Source organism: Colius striatus, chromosome 15, assembly GCF_028858725.1.
Source record: "Colius striatus isolate bColStr4 chromosome 15, bColStr4.1.hap1, whole genome shotgun sequence".
In the NCBI taxonomy this organism is placed as follows: Eukaryota; Metazoa; Chordata; class Aves; order Coliiformes; family Coliidae; genus Colius; species Colius striatus.
In genome coordinates this window covers 2,874,465-2,886,687 of record NC_084773.1, presented here as the reverse complement: position 1 = coordinate 2,886,687, position 12,223 = coordinate 2,874,465, and the positions used below count along the sequence as shown (strand labels likewise).

Sequence of the window (12,223 nt, the reverse complement as noted above, 5' to 3'; positions counted from 1 at the left end):
AGATTACTGTTTTTACAGAGGCAGCAATAAAAGCAATCTGATTCGTGCATTTCCTTGGTTCTGTTTTTGCAGGTCTGCCCCATCTCATACTTGAGAATCTCTGTAAGTCCTACTCTGCACATACAACACAAAGAGGCATTGGTGGCTTTTCCCCTGGGTGTGACACTGACACTTACAGTCCATTTTCATGATAACTCTGGAGATACTTTCCATTCACATAATTCTCTGCTCAACTTTGCAACAAACAGGTAGGTGTCCATCATGGGTGTTAATTACAGAGAACAAAGAAGGTCAAATACACACAGCCCAGCCATGGCAAGGAACAAGGATTGTTGAAAGATATTGAATGAAAATATAGCTCGGGCTGGGATTCTCAAAGAAAGGATTTCATCTCTGTGGTTTTCAGAGGCACTGTAGCAGAAAGAAGAGTTCCAGTTAGCAATCGATATCCTCAGCAAATGGGAAGTTGCCCAGATAAGCATGATGGCTAGTGGGGCCTGCTGGGGTACATTTCTGCTTTAAGTGACTCTGAATCATCCAACTGCATACATCAGTGGCCTACATAAGCAATTGATCTTATTAGCATTTGCTTCATCTTGCCTCTTTTCTCCTAGTGCTTCGTTACCCTGACTCACTTAAGCCTTATATAAGATGCTGAACGTTCTGGATCAGGGGCTGTCTCTTCAGATACACTTGTACAGCCTTTGTGCAGCAGAGCCAGGCCTCAGAAGGCCTTTAGGTCTCTGCCTCAAAGAATAATAAATATTATAAAGGAGCCTTCTTCAGTCATTAGTAAGCAATCACTAATCCCATGACTACAACATAGCTCGTTTTCTGCAGAGCACCTCGCAGTGATCAGGACTGAAAGAAAAACAAAATGAGGGTGAGGGGTTTGAATGCAAGATTTTCTCCTACCTAAGTGATCTGAGGAAATTTCTAAAGCATACAGAGGTTCCTGACATAATACTGCTATGGCTTCCAAAACAGATGTGACAGAGCTGCTTCAGCACAGGGCTAATTATTACCCCCAGAGAAAGAATCCCTGCACCTGAGGGGCAGCCTTGTGGTGAGCCAGCAGTACTGCTGCCCCTGTGTGTCCCATGGGGTGCAGTCCCTGTGCTGGGTGCGCTGGCCACTTGGGAATGCTCACTTTGAGGAAACATCAGAGCTCAGAGTCAAATGTAATTTGGCTTCTTACCATTATGGCTGGAAAGTTGCATATTGATGTTGAAATTCCTTTGCTTCTTAACTCTCTGAGAAAAAGACATTGTGTCCAGTTCTGGGCCCTTCAGTTCAAGGACAGGGAGCTACTGGAGAGCACAGGGCCTGTGATGAGGTGATGAATGGTGTGTCTCCCTCTGATGAAAGGCTGAGGGAGCTGGGGCTCTTTAGCTTGGAGAAGAGGAGTCTGAGAGGTGACCTCATTAACGTTTACAAATACATAAAGGGTGGGTGTCAGGAGGCTGGAGCCAGGCTGTGCTCAGTGATGGCCAATGATAGGACAAGGGACAATGGGTATAAACTGGAACAGAAGAGGTTCCAAAGAAATAAAAGAAAGAATTTCTTCAGTGTTCAGGTGAGGGAGTACTGGCAGATGGGCTGTGGAGTCTCCTTCTCTGGAGACATTCAAACCCAGCTGGATGAGTTCCTGTGTGCCCTGCTCTAGGTGCTGCTGCTCTGGCAGGGGGGTTGCACTGGATGATCTTTCCAGGTCCCTTCCAGCCCTTGAGATTCTGTGATTCTGTGAGATAGATTACTTCATTGTAAAGTTCTAGAGTTCTTAAAATTGGGAGGTAGTTCTCATACTTAACTCTGACCTCAGGGTTTTCTCAACATAACCGTGTGACAACTGAAATTTGGCTCAGTAGCACTAGAGAAGTTTTTGTAGTTTTCCTTGTTTTATCAGACTTCATTAGAAGATAACCATCACCAAAACCAAGAAGTCAACCTAAAGTTCAATACCTACTATTTACTGTAGAGATAATGACATTAGCAAACTTGCCTTGCTTTAGAAGCATCTCCTTTTTATCTGCAGAGATGACTTTGTACAGATTGGGAAAGGAGCCACAAACAACACATTTGTAATCCAGACTGTGAATGTAGGTTTGACCTTGCTTAAAGTCTGGGATGCAGAACACAGTGGAATTGCAGACTACGTCCCACTCCCTGTGCAACATGCCATTTTCCCCGAGCTCACGGATGTGGTGATAGGTGACGTCCTCTGCTTGAGTACTTCCCTCAGGAGCCCGGACGGTAAGCGGCACTGGAGCTGCTGGGTCTTTGCAGCTGTGTAGTTTGACATCAGTGGGACTCGTTCTCAGGGAAAGGCATTGCATTATTCATGATGTTTGTTCAGAATCAAATGTCACTGTTGTTGTTAATGATAAAAATAGGTTTGCTAAACTCCTCCAGTTTTAATTGTCCGTGCGGCACGTTGCTTGTATCGAATTCGTGAGTCCCAGACTTCAGACATTTCCCTTCTGCTAGCTTGAAAGCCTGGGTTTTTAAGGGAATGCTGTGGAGTCAGGACTGTTTAACTTCACTCACTGTATTTGATTCTTAATATTAATGGGCTTTTGTCAGAGTAACTGTAAGTCAGGTTGGTGTTGGCCTGCCAGCCTTCTACCACATGAGACCCTGGAACCTAGCTTCTGTGAATTGACATGTGTGTGTACCCATGCTGCCCATGCAATGGGTACATACATGCAGGCACCAATGTGGTAAAGAAATGCTTCAGTGAGCAGAAATTCCTTGAGCAGTGTCCAAACTGTGTGTCTTCTCAGGCCTGCTGGGTGTCTGGAGCTCATCCTCAAGGAATCTGCTTCAAGTCGACTCCAAGACGGGTGCAGCAGTGGCAAAGGATTCTGGTGTTGTCGCTGTCTATTACGAGATCCCTGGATTGCTTAAAACATACAGAGAGGTGAGGTGCTGGTATATCCTATCAAAAAACTTCTCACCAAAAACATATCCTGTGGTTTATTTTCTTTTGGTTTTAAATATTTAGAATCATTCTTTGTGAAGGCAAGAAGTGTTTGATATGTGTCCACACGTGTCACGCTTTCTTTAATCATCTGTGTTAAGGAGGAAAATATCTAGCACCCTATTTTCTACTTTCAGCCTGTACTGTTCTTATATTGTACATTTTCATTCCTTTGCTTGGCTAAGTTGTTTCCAGATGCTAAACAATTTTTGAGGCTGTCTCCTTTTATGAATGAAGTTTCACTGCAGGATGAGATGCCAACAAGAATTTCTTGTATGGTGTTACTGTGCGTCACTGATCAGGGCTGATGAGTTAAATTATTCTGTTTATCTACAGCACAATCATCCTGCTGACACAGGTCACTGTATCAGTTAACATAAGCACTAGATCCTCTTCTCAGATTAAATTTAGATATAGAGCTTTCTGCCTGTTAACTTTTGGGGATTGAATAGAAAGAAAACCATGCTTTTATTAGCTTGAATTGTCTTGAAAGGCAGTTTCTAAAATGAGAGAAATGTAGGATTTCTCGTAGAGAGAAACATGACCCATTGGAGTTTCCTCTCCTGTGATACATACAAGGATGTGTGTGTTTCACAATCAGTTCAGTCTGGTCTTGCCTTGGGTTTTTATTTGTTAGATCAGTTTTTGGTAACAATATGCTTTGACCCTTATTTTTCAGGTGTTGATTAATAGACCTGGGAGAACGACAGCAGTGCACATAAGTGGAGTGAGAACAAGCTTGCAAGGAGTTGCAGCCTCAAAAGTGGTTGTTTCCATTGGGGAAAGAAGCACAAACTTGAGAGGTATGATGAAAAAAACCTGAATGGGAATTGTTTATTGCCAGTTTGTGTATTCATGATAAGTGGTCTGGGTGTGTGGTTTGGAGTTTTTTGTCTGTTTTTAAAGGTCTGTGAAGCTGGTGTAGCAAGATCTTCATGAAGCTCTAGTGCCTTTCAGGAGTCCCAAAAGCTCTGAGGAATCTCCAAATCTTTGGAAAGTGCTCTGGGGCACTATGAAGTTTTAACAACTAATAAAATGGGTAGATAATAGAAGTGTTATTTTGGGTTGTATAAAAAACAGTTAATAGACTATCAGCTGATTCCTACTTACATGTTTAATTCCAATTGCTGCTTTAAAGTTACCATTTTTCTTACTTGAGGGTGTTTAAAGTAGTTACCATCCTTAAATCTTTTACAGAAATGATCAGCAGTTGGATTCAGTACCAAGATTAAGCATCATATTGTGTCCTCTATTTCCTATGCTGTATTTTGTATGGTTATGGTTCCTTTTAGGTTTTAGCTGTAACATTTGGCACTTGTTAAACAGTATTTTATTGTGCCTTATGTAAAGTATTAGCCTACCAAAAACCATTTTGCCAGATGCTAAAATAGAAATCAAGATTCCCAGGATCATAGAAGTTATTCAGTGGACACATCTGAGCTGAAAATTCTCTCTAGCTCATTCTTTCCTGTAAATAAATTATTCCTGTCAAAAAAAAACCCACAACATATAAAATTTTCATTTGCTGTCTCTTTGGGATTAGAGCTGAGATAGGACAGCTGCCTGTGGCTGCCAGCTATTTTAAGATTGTCAGAACCTGGTGGAAACATTTCAGAAGGTGGCAGAAGAACCTGATATTTCAAGCCATGGTTTGGCTTTTAATTAATTAGAAGTGAATTGGTTATAATTTTCCTCTCTAATTAAAGAATTCCTTTCTTTCTTCCCCTTAGGGGAATGCTTGCCTGCCCAGATCGAAGCCATTGCTGAATTACAACCACAGTCCATTATCAGTTGCCATCTAGATTTTAACACTGATGCATTTGACTTCCCAGCACGTGATATTTTTACAGCAGAACCAGGATTTGATGCAGTTTCAGGTAAGATGAGACACGATGCCACACTCCAGGCACACCCTTTGAATGCTGCAGTGCTTTGACCCAGTAGATTTCTGTGTCTGAGACCTCTGAGCTTTGCTGTGTGAGATCTCAGGCTTCAGGGAGTTGTTTGTGTGTGCTCTCCTTGTTTAACTCCAGGCTCTGCTGCGTGTCACACAAACATTTGTTGGTTTTCAGAGAGAGAGGAATCATAGAATGGTGGGGTTGGAAGGGACCTTTAGAGATCATCCAGTCCAACCAGAAGCAGGTTCACCTAGATCAGGTCACACAGGAATGTGTCCAGGTGGGTCTTGAAGACCTCTAAGGAAGGAGCCTCCACACCCTCCCTGAGCAGCCTGGGCCAGGGCTCCCTCACCTCAAGGTGACATAGTTTTTCCTTATGTAAAAATGGAACTTTTTGTGTTCCAGCTTCATCCCATCACCCCTTGTCCAGCCTGTTTCATGTGTTTTTCAGAACTGACATAGTAAGTCATGAAGAAGTTCAGAGACATTCTTTTACTTGCAGAGTTAAAAACAGACTTTGATATGTTTTTAGACCACAGATTTAGGTCCTAATTTTGCACATTACTGCTCATGTGATTGTAGGTGTGTAGACAGTCCAGTGGTTTGTTGAGACAGAAGGGATGGTTTTGCAGAGTGCAGACACAGAACACTGGGGTCACAGACTTTATAGAGCCATCTATAAAGACCAAAACACACACTCCTTCAGCTAGCTCAAATGGTTGCTCACTTAGGTGAGAAATACTCCAAAATCTGGTGTCTCTGCAGCTGGAAACATTTTGTGGCTCCTTTAGGTGGGTTTTTTTGCCATACATCAGTGCCTTTACCTTACACAGAAATGCAGTGGAAGTTAAAACTAGAGGTAAGGGAAACAGTACTGAGTTTTCAATATCTGTGTACAAAGAACTTCAAATTATGCTCCACAGTCAAATATTCTGTGTGTTTGATGCTGGCTTTTAAAAGCCTTAGTGTGTAGTTCTTGTAGTATAAGTGACCTTAGTGACTACAATGAAGGAAGCAGTGTAAATGTGGACATTTGGTGAAGGTAATGCAGTGTCAATCCTTTGCAGCCTGCAATTTAAACATTTCTGGGATTTATCACGCTTTCAAACTTCCCTGAGTGCTGTAATTTCTTATGAAAGGTAGAATTCTTACATAACCCCAAAACATCAGCTGGGACTTGAGAGGAAATTACCAGATACTGTGCAAATGGGAATAAAATTGTGGAAGTCTACAACATGTGTCAGTGTTTTGTCACTGTGATGTGATCTTAAAAAGAACTCAGTGTTATTTCCATACAGTCCATGGTGTTTATCTGTTAGATTAGTCCTTGTACCCACTGTGTAAAGCACTATTGTACCCTGCATAACAGCAGTTGCCACTGTTACTTCATTAGGGAAAGAAAATAAGGGGAAAGCATGTACCTAGCAAGTTCTGCTTGTTACTTGTGTTGTCTTCCACACTGGGGGAAATGTTTACTACCTTTATCATTAATAACAGACACATGAGAGACTAGAAATGTGGTGAATAACTAACATTTAAAGAAGCTTTTATAAATAATCAACCATGTCTCCTCAGAACTGATGATGGTGATAACTGGTTACAACTCCAACATTAGGTGAAGAGAATATGAAATAGGATGTGAAATTTTGTTTCCACAAAAGCCTTTTTATCAATATTGGCATAAATGTTATATTCCAAGTTGAATAGAGTCTCACTGGCTTATTAAGATGTGACTGGAAACTGCCATTTTACTGTTTTTATCGTGGTGTTCCATTTGGGACAAGAAATACATTGTTTTGTACTGGGATTGCAATGCTTGGACCAGCAGTTACACTGTCTCACTGACCTGCAAACTCTTGGTCTTGTTTATTGTTGAACTTTGCCACCTCTTCTACTTGTTCTTCTCTAAAGATGTCACAGAAATTTTCATTGAGATTGCTGACAAATGGTCAGTTTATTATCAACCAATGTGCCCTCGTGGGCAAGAAGGCCAATGGCATCCCTCTCTGCTCTGCCCTGCTGAGGCCTCATCTGGAGTCCTGTGTCCAGTTCTGGGCTCCCCAGCTCAAGAGGGACAGGGAACTACTGGAGAACACAGGGAACTACAGGGACACCAAAATGATCAGGGGACTGGAGCATATTACTTATGAGGAAAGGCTGCAGGACCTGCGGCTGTTCAGCCTGGAGAAGAGGAGACTGAGGGGGGAACTCATTAATATTCACAAATATCTCAATAGTGGGTGTCAGGAGGTTGGGGCAGCACTTTTTTATGTTGTATCGAGTGACAGCACAAGGGATGATGGGATGAAGCTGGAACACAAAAAGTTTCGTTTAAACATAAGATAAAACTCTTTCAGTGTTTCAGTGAGGGAGCCCTGGCACAGGCTGCCCAGGGAGGGTGTGGAGGCTCCTTCCTTGGAAGTCTTCAAGACTCACCTGGACACGTTCCTGTGTGACCTGATCTAGGTTGGACCTGCTTGAGCAGGGGATTGGACTGGATGATCTTTACAGGTCCCTTCTAACCCCTACCATTCTGTGGTTATGTGAAATGTCTCTCTACATAGAGAAAAAACCCCAGCCCATAAAGATGAGCAATTAACAGTCAAATTGCTTTTGTTTCCATAGGACATTACACCTGCTCCATCACAATGCACAGGCTTACTGACAAGCAGCTGAAGCATCTCAGCATGAGTAACACTGCACTGAGAGTTACAGCTTCAGTCCAAGACAGACACTTCTCTGGAGAGCAGATCAGCACTGAGGTGCCATTCAGTCCTGGGTTTTATGCTGACCCAACAGAAATACTTTTAAGTAACCACTACAGAAGCTCTGAGGTGAAAATATTTGGTCCCACTGAAATTCTTGATAGCCTGGAGGTGAGTGTATTGCTGGGAAGTGTCACACCACAGTTGAAAGCATTTTGAGCTGTTAACTGCAGCTTTCTAACCAAAGGCACTCTGTGCTGCCTTTACCATGTCAAGATTGTTTCTGAGATATGGAAATACTCATCTTGGAATGTTTCCCTCTGCAGTTTCCTCTTGTTTTGGGGCAGCAGAAACGTGTTGGGCTCCCCCATGTGCTCACTGGGGTGTGTTATCCAGCTCTCAGGTGGGGAAGCAGAGTATCTGCCTGATCCCTGGTGGCATGGGGAGGTTCTTGCCCATATATTGTTTGACTGCCTGTGGTTCCGCTAGCTCAGTGAGAGATGCCTTGAGTTTTTGCCTGCACAGGGTTACCCAGCCCTGCAGGAAGAGCAGTTAATAGGGCAACCTTCACAGTAGTCAGGGGTGAAGTGCTGCAGATCTCCCTGTACAGCTGCAGCCGGGTCTGACTCCTGCTGAGGGCTGAGTTGCTCTTTGTTTCCATGGAATAACACATTGTTGATGTGTGGCCTGGAAGAGGGTTGTGTGCTGGGCTATCTCCAGCAGTCTGTTTCAGGTTGCTTGTTTTTCCCTTGGCAGGTGAAATGTGGATCAACAGCAGTGAAGGCATTTGAGAAAGAGAAATCCTATGGACTGCCTAGTTACATCGTCTACACCATTAGTCTGTCTGATCCACGAGTTCCAAGCCAGGCAGCCTTATCAACCACTCTGACTGTCTCCAGTCCTATGACTGACCAGTCTATCACCATCCCAGTCACAGTGGTTTACAGAAGCAGTGCACTAGTGAGGCGTAAGTTTATCTCTAGACTTCATGTGCCAGAACAAACCTCTGACTTCCAGTCAGGTTCATGAGGTTATAACATGTGGTGTGGTGTAAAGTCTGAGCTGGCAGCTGAGGTTATCATTGACGTGTTAGCTGCTCACTGTGACCAGAAGACTTCAATACAATTGCATATTATGACTGAAGCTGAATGTCTTTTCCTTTTGGGTCAGCTCCAAATACTCTGTTGAAGTTGGCGTAAATACCCCAGTGCCAAGGGATCTGAAAGTAAATATTTTGTGCTGTGCTTTCATTTTGTTCCAGGCACGCCTTATTATTTTGAAAAGAGATCGGTTTTGGGGCTGGGAAAGTAGAGAACATGCTGCAGACTTCATATATCAATGTCCTAAGCTGCTATTGGCAAATCTGGAAGACTGCATTGGAAATAGTCACCAGAATCGAAGTCGCATTATCTGAGTTGATTACACTTGCTTGCTATAAATAAATGCTCTGTGGGCCATTTCAGTTTGAGTTAAGAACTGTGAACTCTCAAAGCAGATTGGAAAAGATGCTCTTTTAACTCAATATTGTCTTCCCTTAATAGATTCTACAGATGGAGCCAGCCTATTCCAGCACTTCCTTGATTCTTACCAAGTGATGTTCTTCACATTTTTTGCCCTGTTAGCAGGGACAGCTGTTATGATTATAGGTAAGAGGACAAAAGATTGCAAAGGTATTTTTTCCCTGACTTCTTACAATGCATTAGCTGTAAGATGTAAAGGAGTGATTTCTGTATGAAATGATTTTGATTTTAGTTTGTGGTGGTTTGTGGGAGTTTTTGGTTGATCTGTTTCTTTTCCTTTTGACTGTCTCCCAGCCTACCATGCAGTTTTCTCACCAAGGGAACAGCAGCATCATCCAGCATTTATCCCAAGGACACCTCAACAGAGCCCAAACAGTAAGCAGCTGTTACCCAGTCATAAGTGCATTGAGAAGTTTAGCTGCTGTTGGATGTATAGAGGTGTGGCTGTGAGAATCTATTGGAAGTAGGAAGGGAGTTAAAAGTGTAAGAATTCCTGCAAATCACCAGACAGGTTGAGTAGAGAGATCCACAAAGTTGGCCCTGATGGGGGAGGTAAAGCAGAGCTCAGCTGCCAGCAGGAGTTGGCTAGTTAGTGCCATGACAACAGAGGAGCTGTGCTGAGAGGGGCTGGGACGGGCTGCTGTGAGATAGAGGGAAAGGCAAGTGTAAAGGGGCAGAGGGCACAAGTCTGTAGGCAGCTCAGTTGTGTTGCTCAGGAAATACTTTGTTCCTTCACTGTTTTTGCTCTCACAATGGTATTTTACCTATTTTTTTCTCTTATTTATTCCTTATTTTACCTATTTGTAGTGTTGCAGAATCAGACTCTCAGAAGTGCACAAAAAAAGCCCCATTCACATGGAATGTCTGTACTGAACAGTGGCTGTTAAAAGAAAGCTCCCAGTGACAGATGTATTTAAGTTATGGTGAGCTGCAGCCCTGTTTGTAAAAACATGTGTGATGCTAAACAAACACGTGTGATGATAAACCAAGGCAAATTCAAGCTGCAGGTTAATAACTGAGGTGAAATGTGTTGTGGCCACCTGAGAAGATTTAATCAATGCTTTAATGAAAGTCCTAAATAGGAAAACCTACTGAGTTTTGATACTTGGGTGTTCCAAACAGACAATGAGCTAAAGGGATGACCATTAGACTTGCTTGCCAGGTGTTCCAGTAGATGATCACCAGCAGTTCTTTGTTTCTTTCTTCTCCCACCATTCCTGAGTATGACTGAGTTGGGTTTTTTCTTCTTTTCACCTGTGTTTTAGGTTTCTCTTCATCCCCTGTGCTTTCCCCCAGCCCTCAGCTCTCAAGCAGGCAAACAAGACTGTCATCAGCACTCTGGAGCACTGGTTATGGCCCACGTTAGTGACAGCAGGACTCATCCTCATGCACTAGGGCTGGCAATAAAACATCCGTGCCTTGAACAACACCAAATTCAAGAACTTCCAATACAATCCAAGCCACCTCTTGAATCTAACTAGCTTCATTTATTTTTATGTGTAGAGCTTTGATTTGTGTTTTCTTCTGTCAGTGCTTCAGTTCTTAAACTTACTTTACCTGCTGTTCAACACTCAGTTGCCAAGGGTGGCAGAACATCAAGCAGTGTTCATGCTCAGCTTCCTTCCTTGCGCTCTCGAAGCATCTAGAAGTTGTGTCTAAGTCGTAGTGATAAAAGTTGTTCATTTGCTGTTTGTAAACATGAACTTTCTTTTTCAAGGGCTTTTTTTTAGGAAAAAAAAAAAGGAATTTAAAAAAACAGATGAAATATGAGCCAAAAAAATTGGAAAGGACTGTAGGTTTCAAAGAACTGCTTCTTTCTGTTGAGTTCCAAAGACTCAGGTATGCACTGCACTGATAAGTGTTCTTACATTTAGCCTTACAATGTGATTCATCACCGTAATTTGCTGTTTTCACATCAGGAATGCTGGAACCACTGTGAATAATCTGGAGGGTTCTTTACAACACCAGTGAAATGAGACGTAATTCCCTTAGTGTGGCTTCCTTGGGGTACAACTGCAGTATTCCTTTCTCGTTACTGTAAGCACTTTTTTCAGACAGGGAATGTGAAAATGTGTGCCTTCTAAGAGGACCTCTTTTTATTTTGGCAGTAAATATTTTCAATTGAAGGCAATTATTTCACCTGTGCTCTGATAGAACTAGAATTCATTCATGTAGGTCATTTCACACACAGAAGTACCTCCATTGAAACTGAGCCTCCTTTTATTACCACTAGTCACCTGATGCACTGGACATTATAGCATTGAACTGCCTAAATGTTAACGTGGGGGATTTTGGCTGAGGTTTTTCTTTCTCTTAACTGGCTGAGACACACAGTTAGACAATGCAGCACCCTGGGTATATCGGTCACAGCAACTATGTAGGCAAACTGAGGAGTGGAAGACTGGCACAGTTTGTGGCCTGCAGTTTTGGTTTCATGCAATATTACAAAAAAGCAGCTTTGTTACATGTCACTGTATTGAGTCTTGGTTAACTTGTTGGTTACTTTTGGAGAAGTTGTGCCTTACATGCTTGTACTACTTAAAATTGACAGTTTGGGTGTAAATAATCATCCATTTGTATCTGTTTTATTTAATAAAGCTTTGTAAGATTCCTTTAATGTGCTGTTGATGAATTTCATTGTGCTTTGGCTATTCAGAATTTAGCACTAGACTCTATTCTTTGTACTTCACCTCCCACAGCCCTCAGTATTTGCAATCATGACTTGACACTTGTAATTTTCAGTTTTGTTGACAATTGAATGTTTTTAAATACTCTGACAAATTTCATCTAACACTTGCTGTCAGGGGCCTTTCACACTTCTCACTAAGCATCTTCAGTTCCTGCTGAAGTCACTGGTGGCTGAAGAAGCAGCTCTTTATTTCCCTGGTTTGTTCAAACTTCCCACTTTTGTTCATTAGGGTTTTTAAGGAAAGACACCTTTATCTGCTTCCTTTCAGGGAAAAAATGAAAGGGCTATGAATATATCTCAGTGCTGTGATGAGAAACACTTCCGAAATACTTATAGGAAAGTTTTTCCTCTCCTATTCCTTCTTTTTCCCCTTTAGCCTACCAGTCTGGCACTGAATGTCCTGAAAAATGAACTGCTCCAAGTGGTAGGAG

The 12,223-nt window shown here is 42.3% G+C and overlaps 1 protein-coding gene across 1 annotated transcript in view; it reads left to right on the top strand.

Moving 5' to 3' along the window:
- Nucleotides 1-11,655, top strand: part of NUP210 (nucleoporin 210) — a 69,720-nt gene extending 58,065 nt beyond the window's left edge. The window contains exons 31-40 of the mRNA XM_062007974.1: nt 73-248; nt 2,036-2,253; nt 2,784-2,920; nt 3,660-3,783; nt 4,711-4,857; nt 7,504-7,754; nt 8,340-8,550; nt 9,125-9,229; nt 9,398-9,478; nt 10,369-11,655. Coding sequence (XP_061863958.1) covers nt 73-248; nt 2,036-2,253; nt 2,784-2,920; nt 3,660-3,783; nt 4,711-4,857; nt 7,504-7,754; nt 8,340-8,550; nt 9,125-9,229; nt 9,398-9,478; nt 10,369-10,469 — 1,551 coding nt within the window. The 3' untranslated portion in view covers nt 10,470-11,655. The remainder of the gene's footprint in view (nt 1-72; nt 249-2,035; nt 2,254-2,783; nt 2,921-3,659; nt 3,784-4,710; nt 4,858-7,503; nt 7,755-8,339; nt 8,551-9,124; nt 9,230-9,397; nt 9,479-10,368) is intronic.
- The last annotated feature ends 568 nt before the right edge of the window (nt 11,656-12,223 follow it).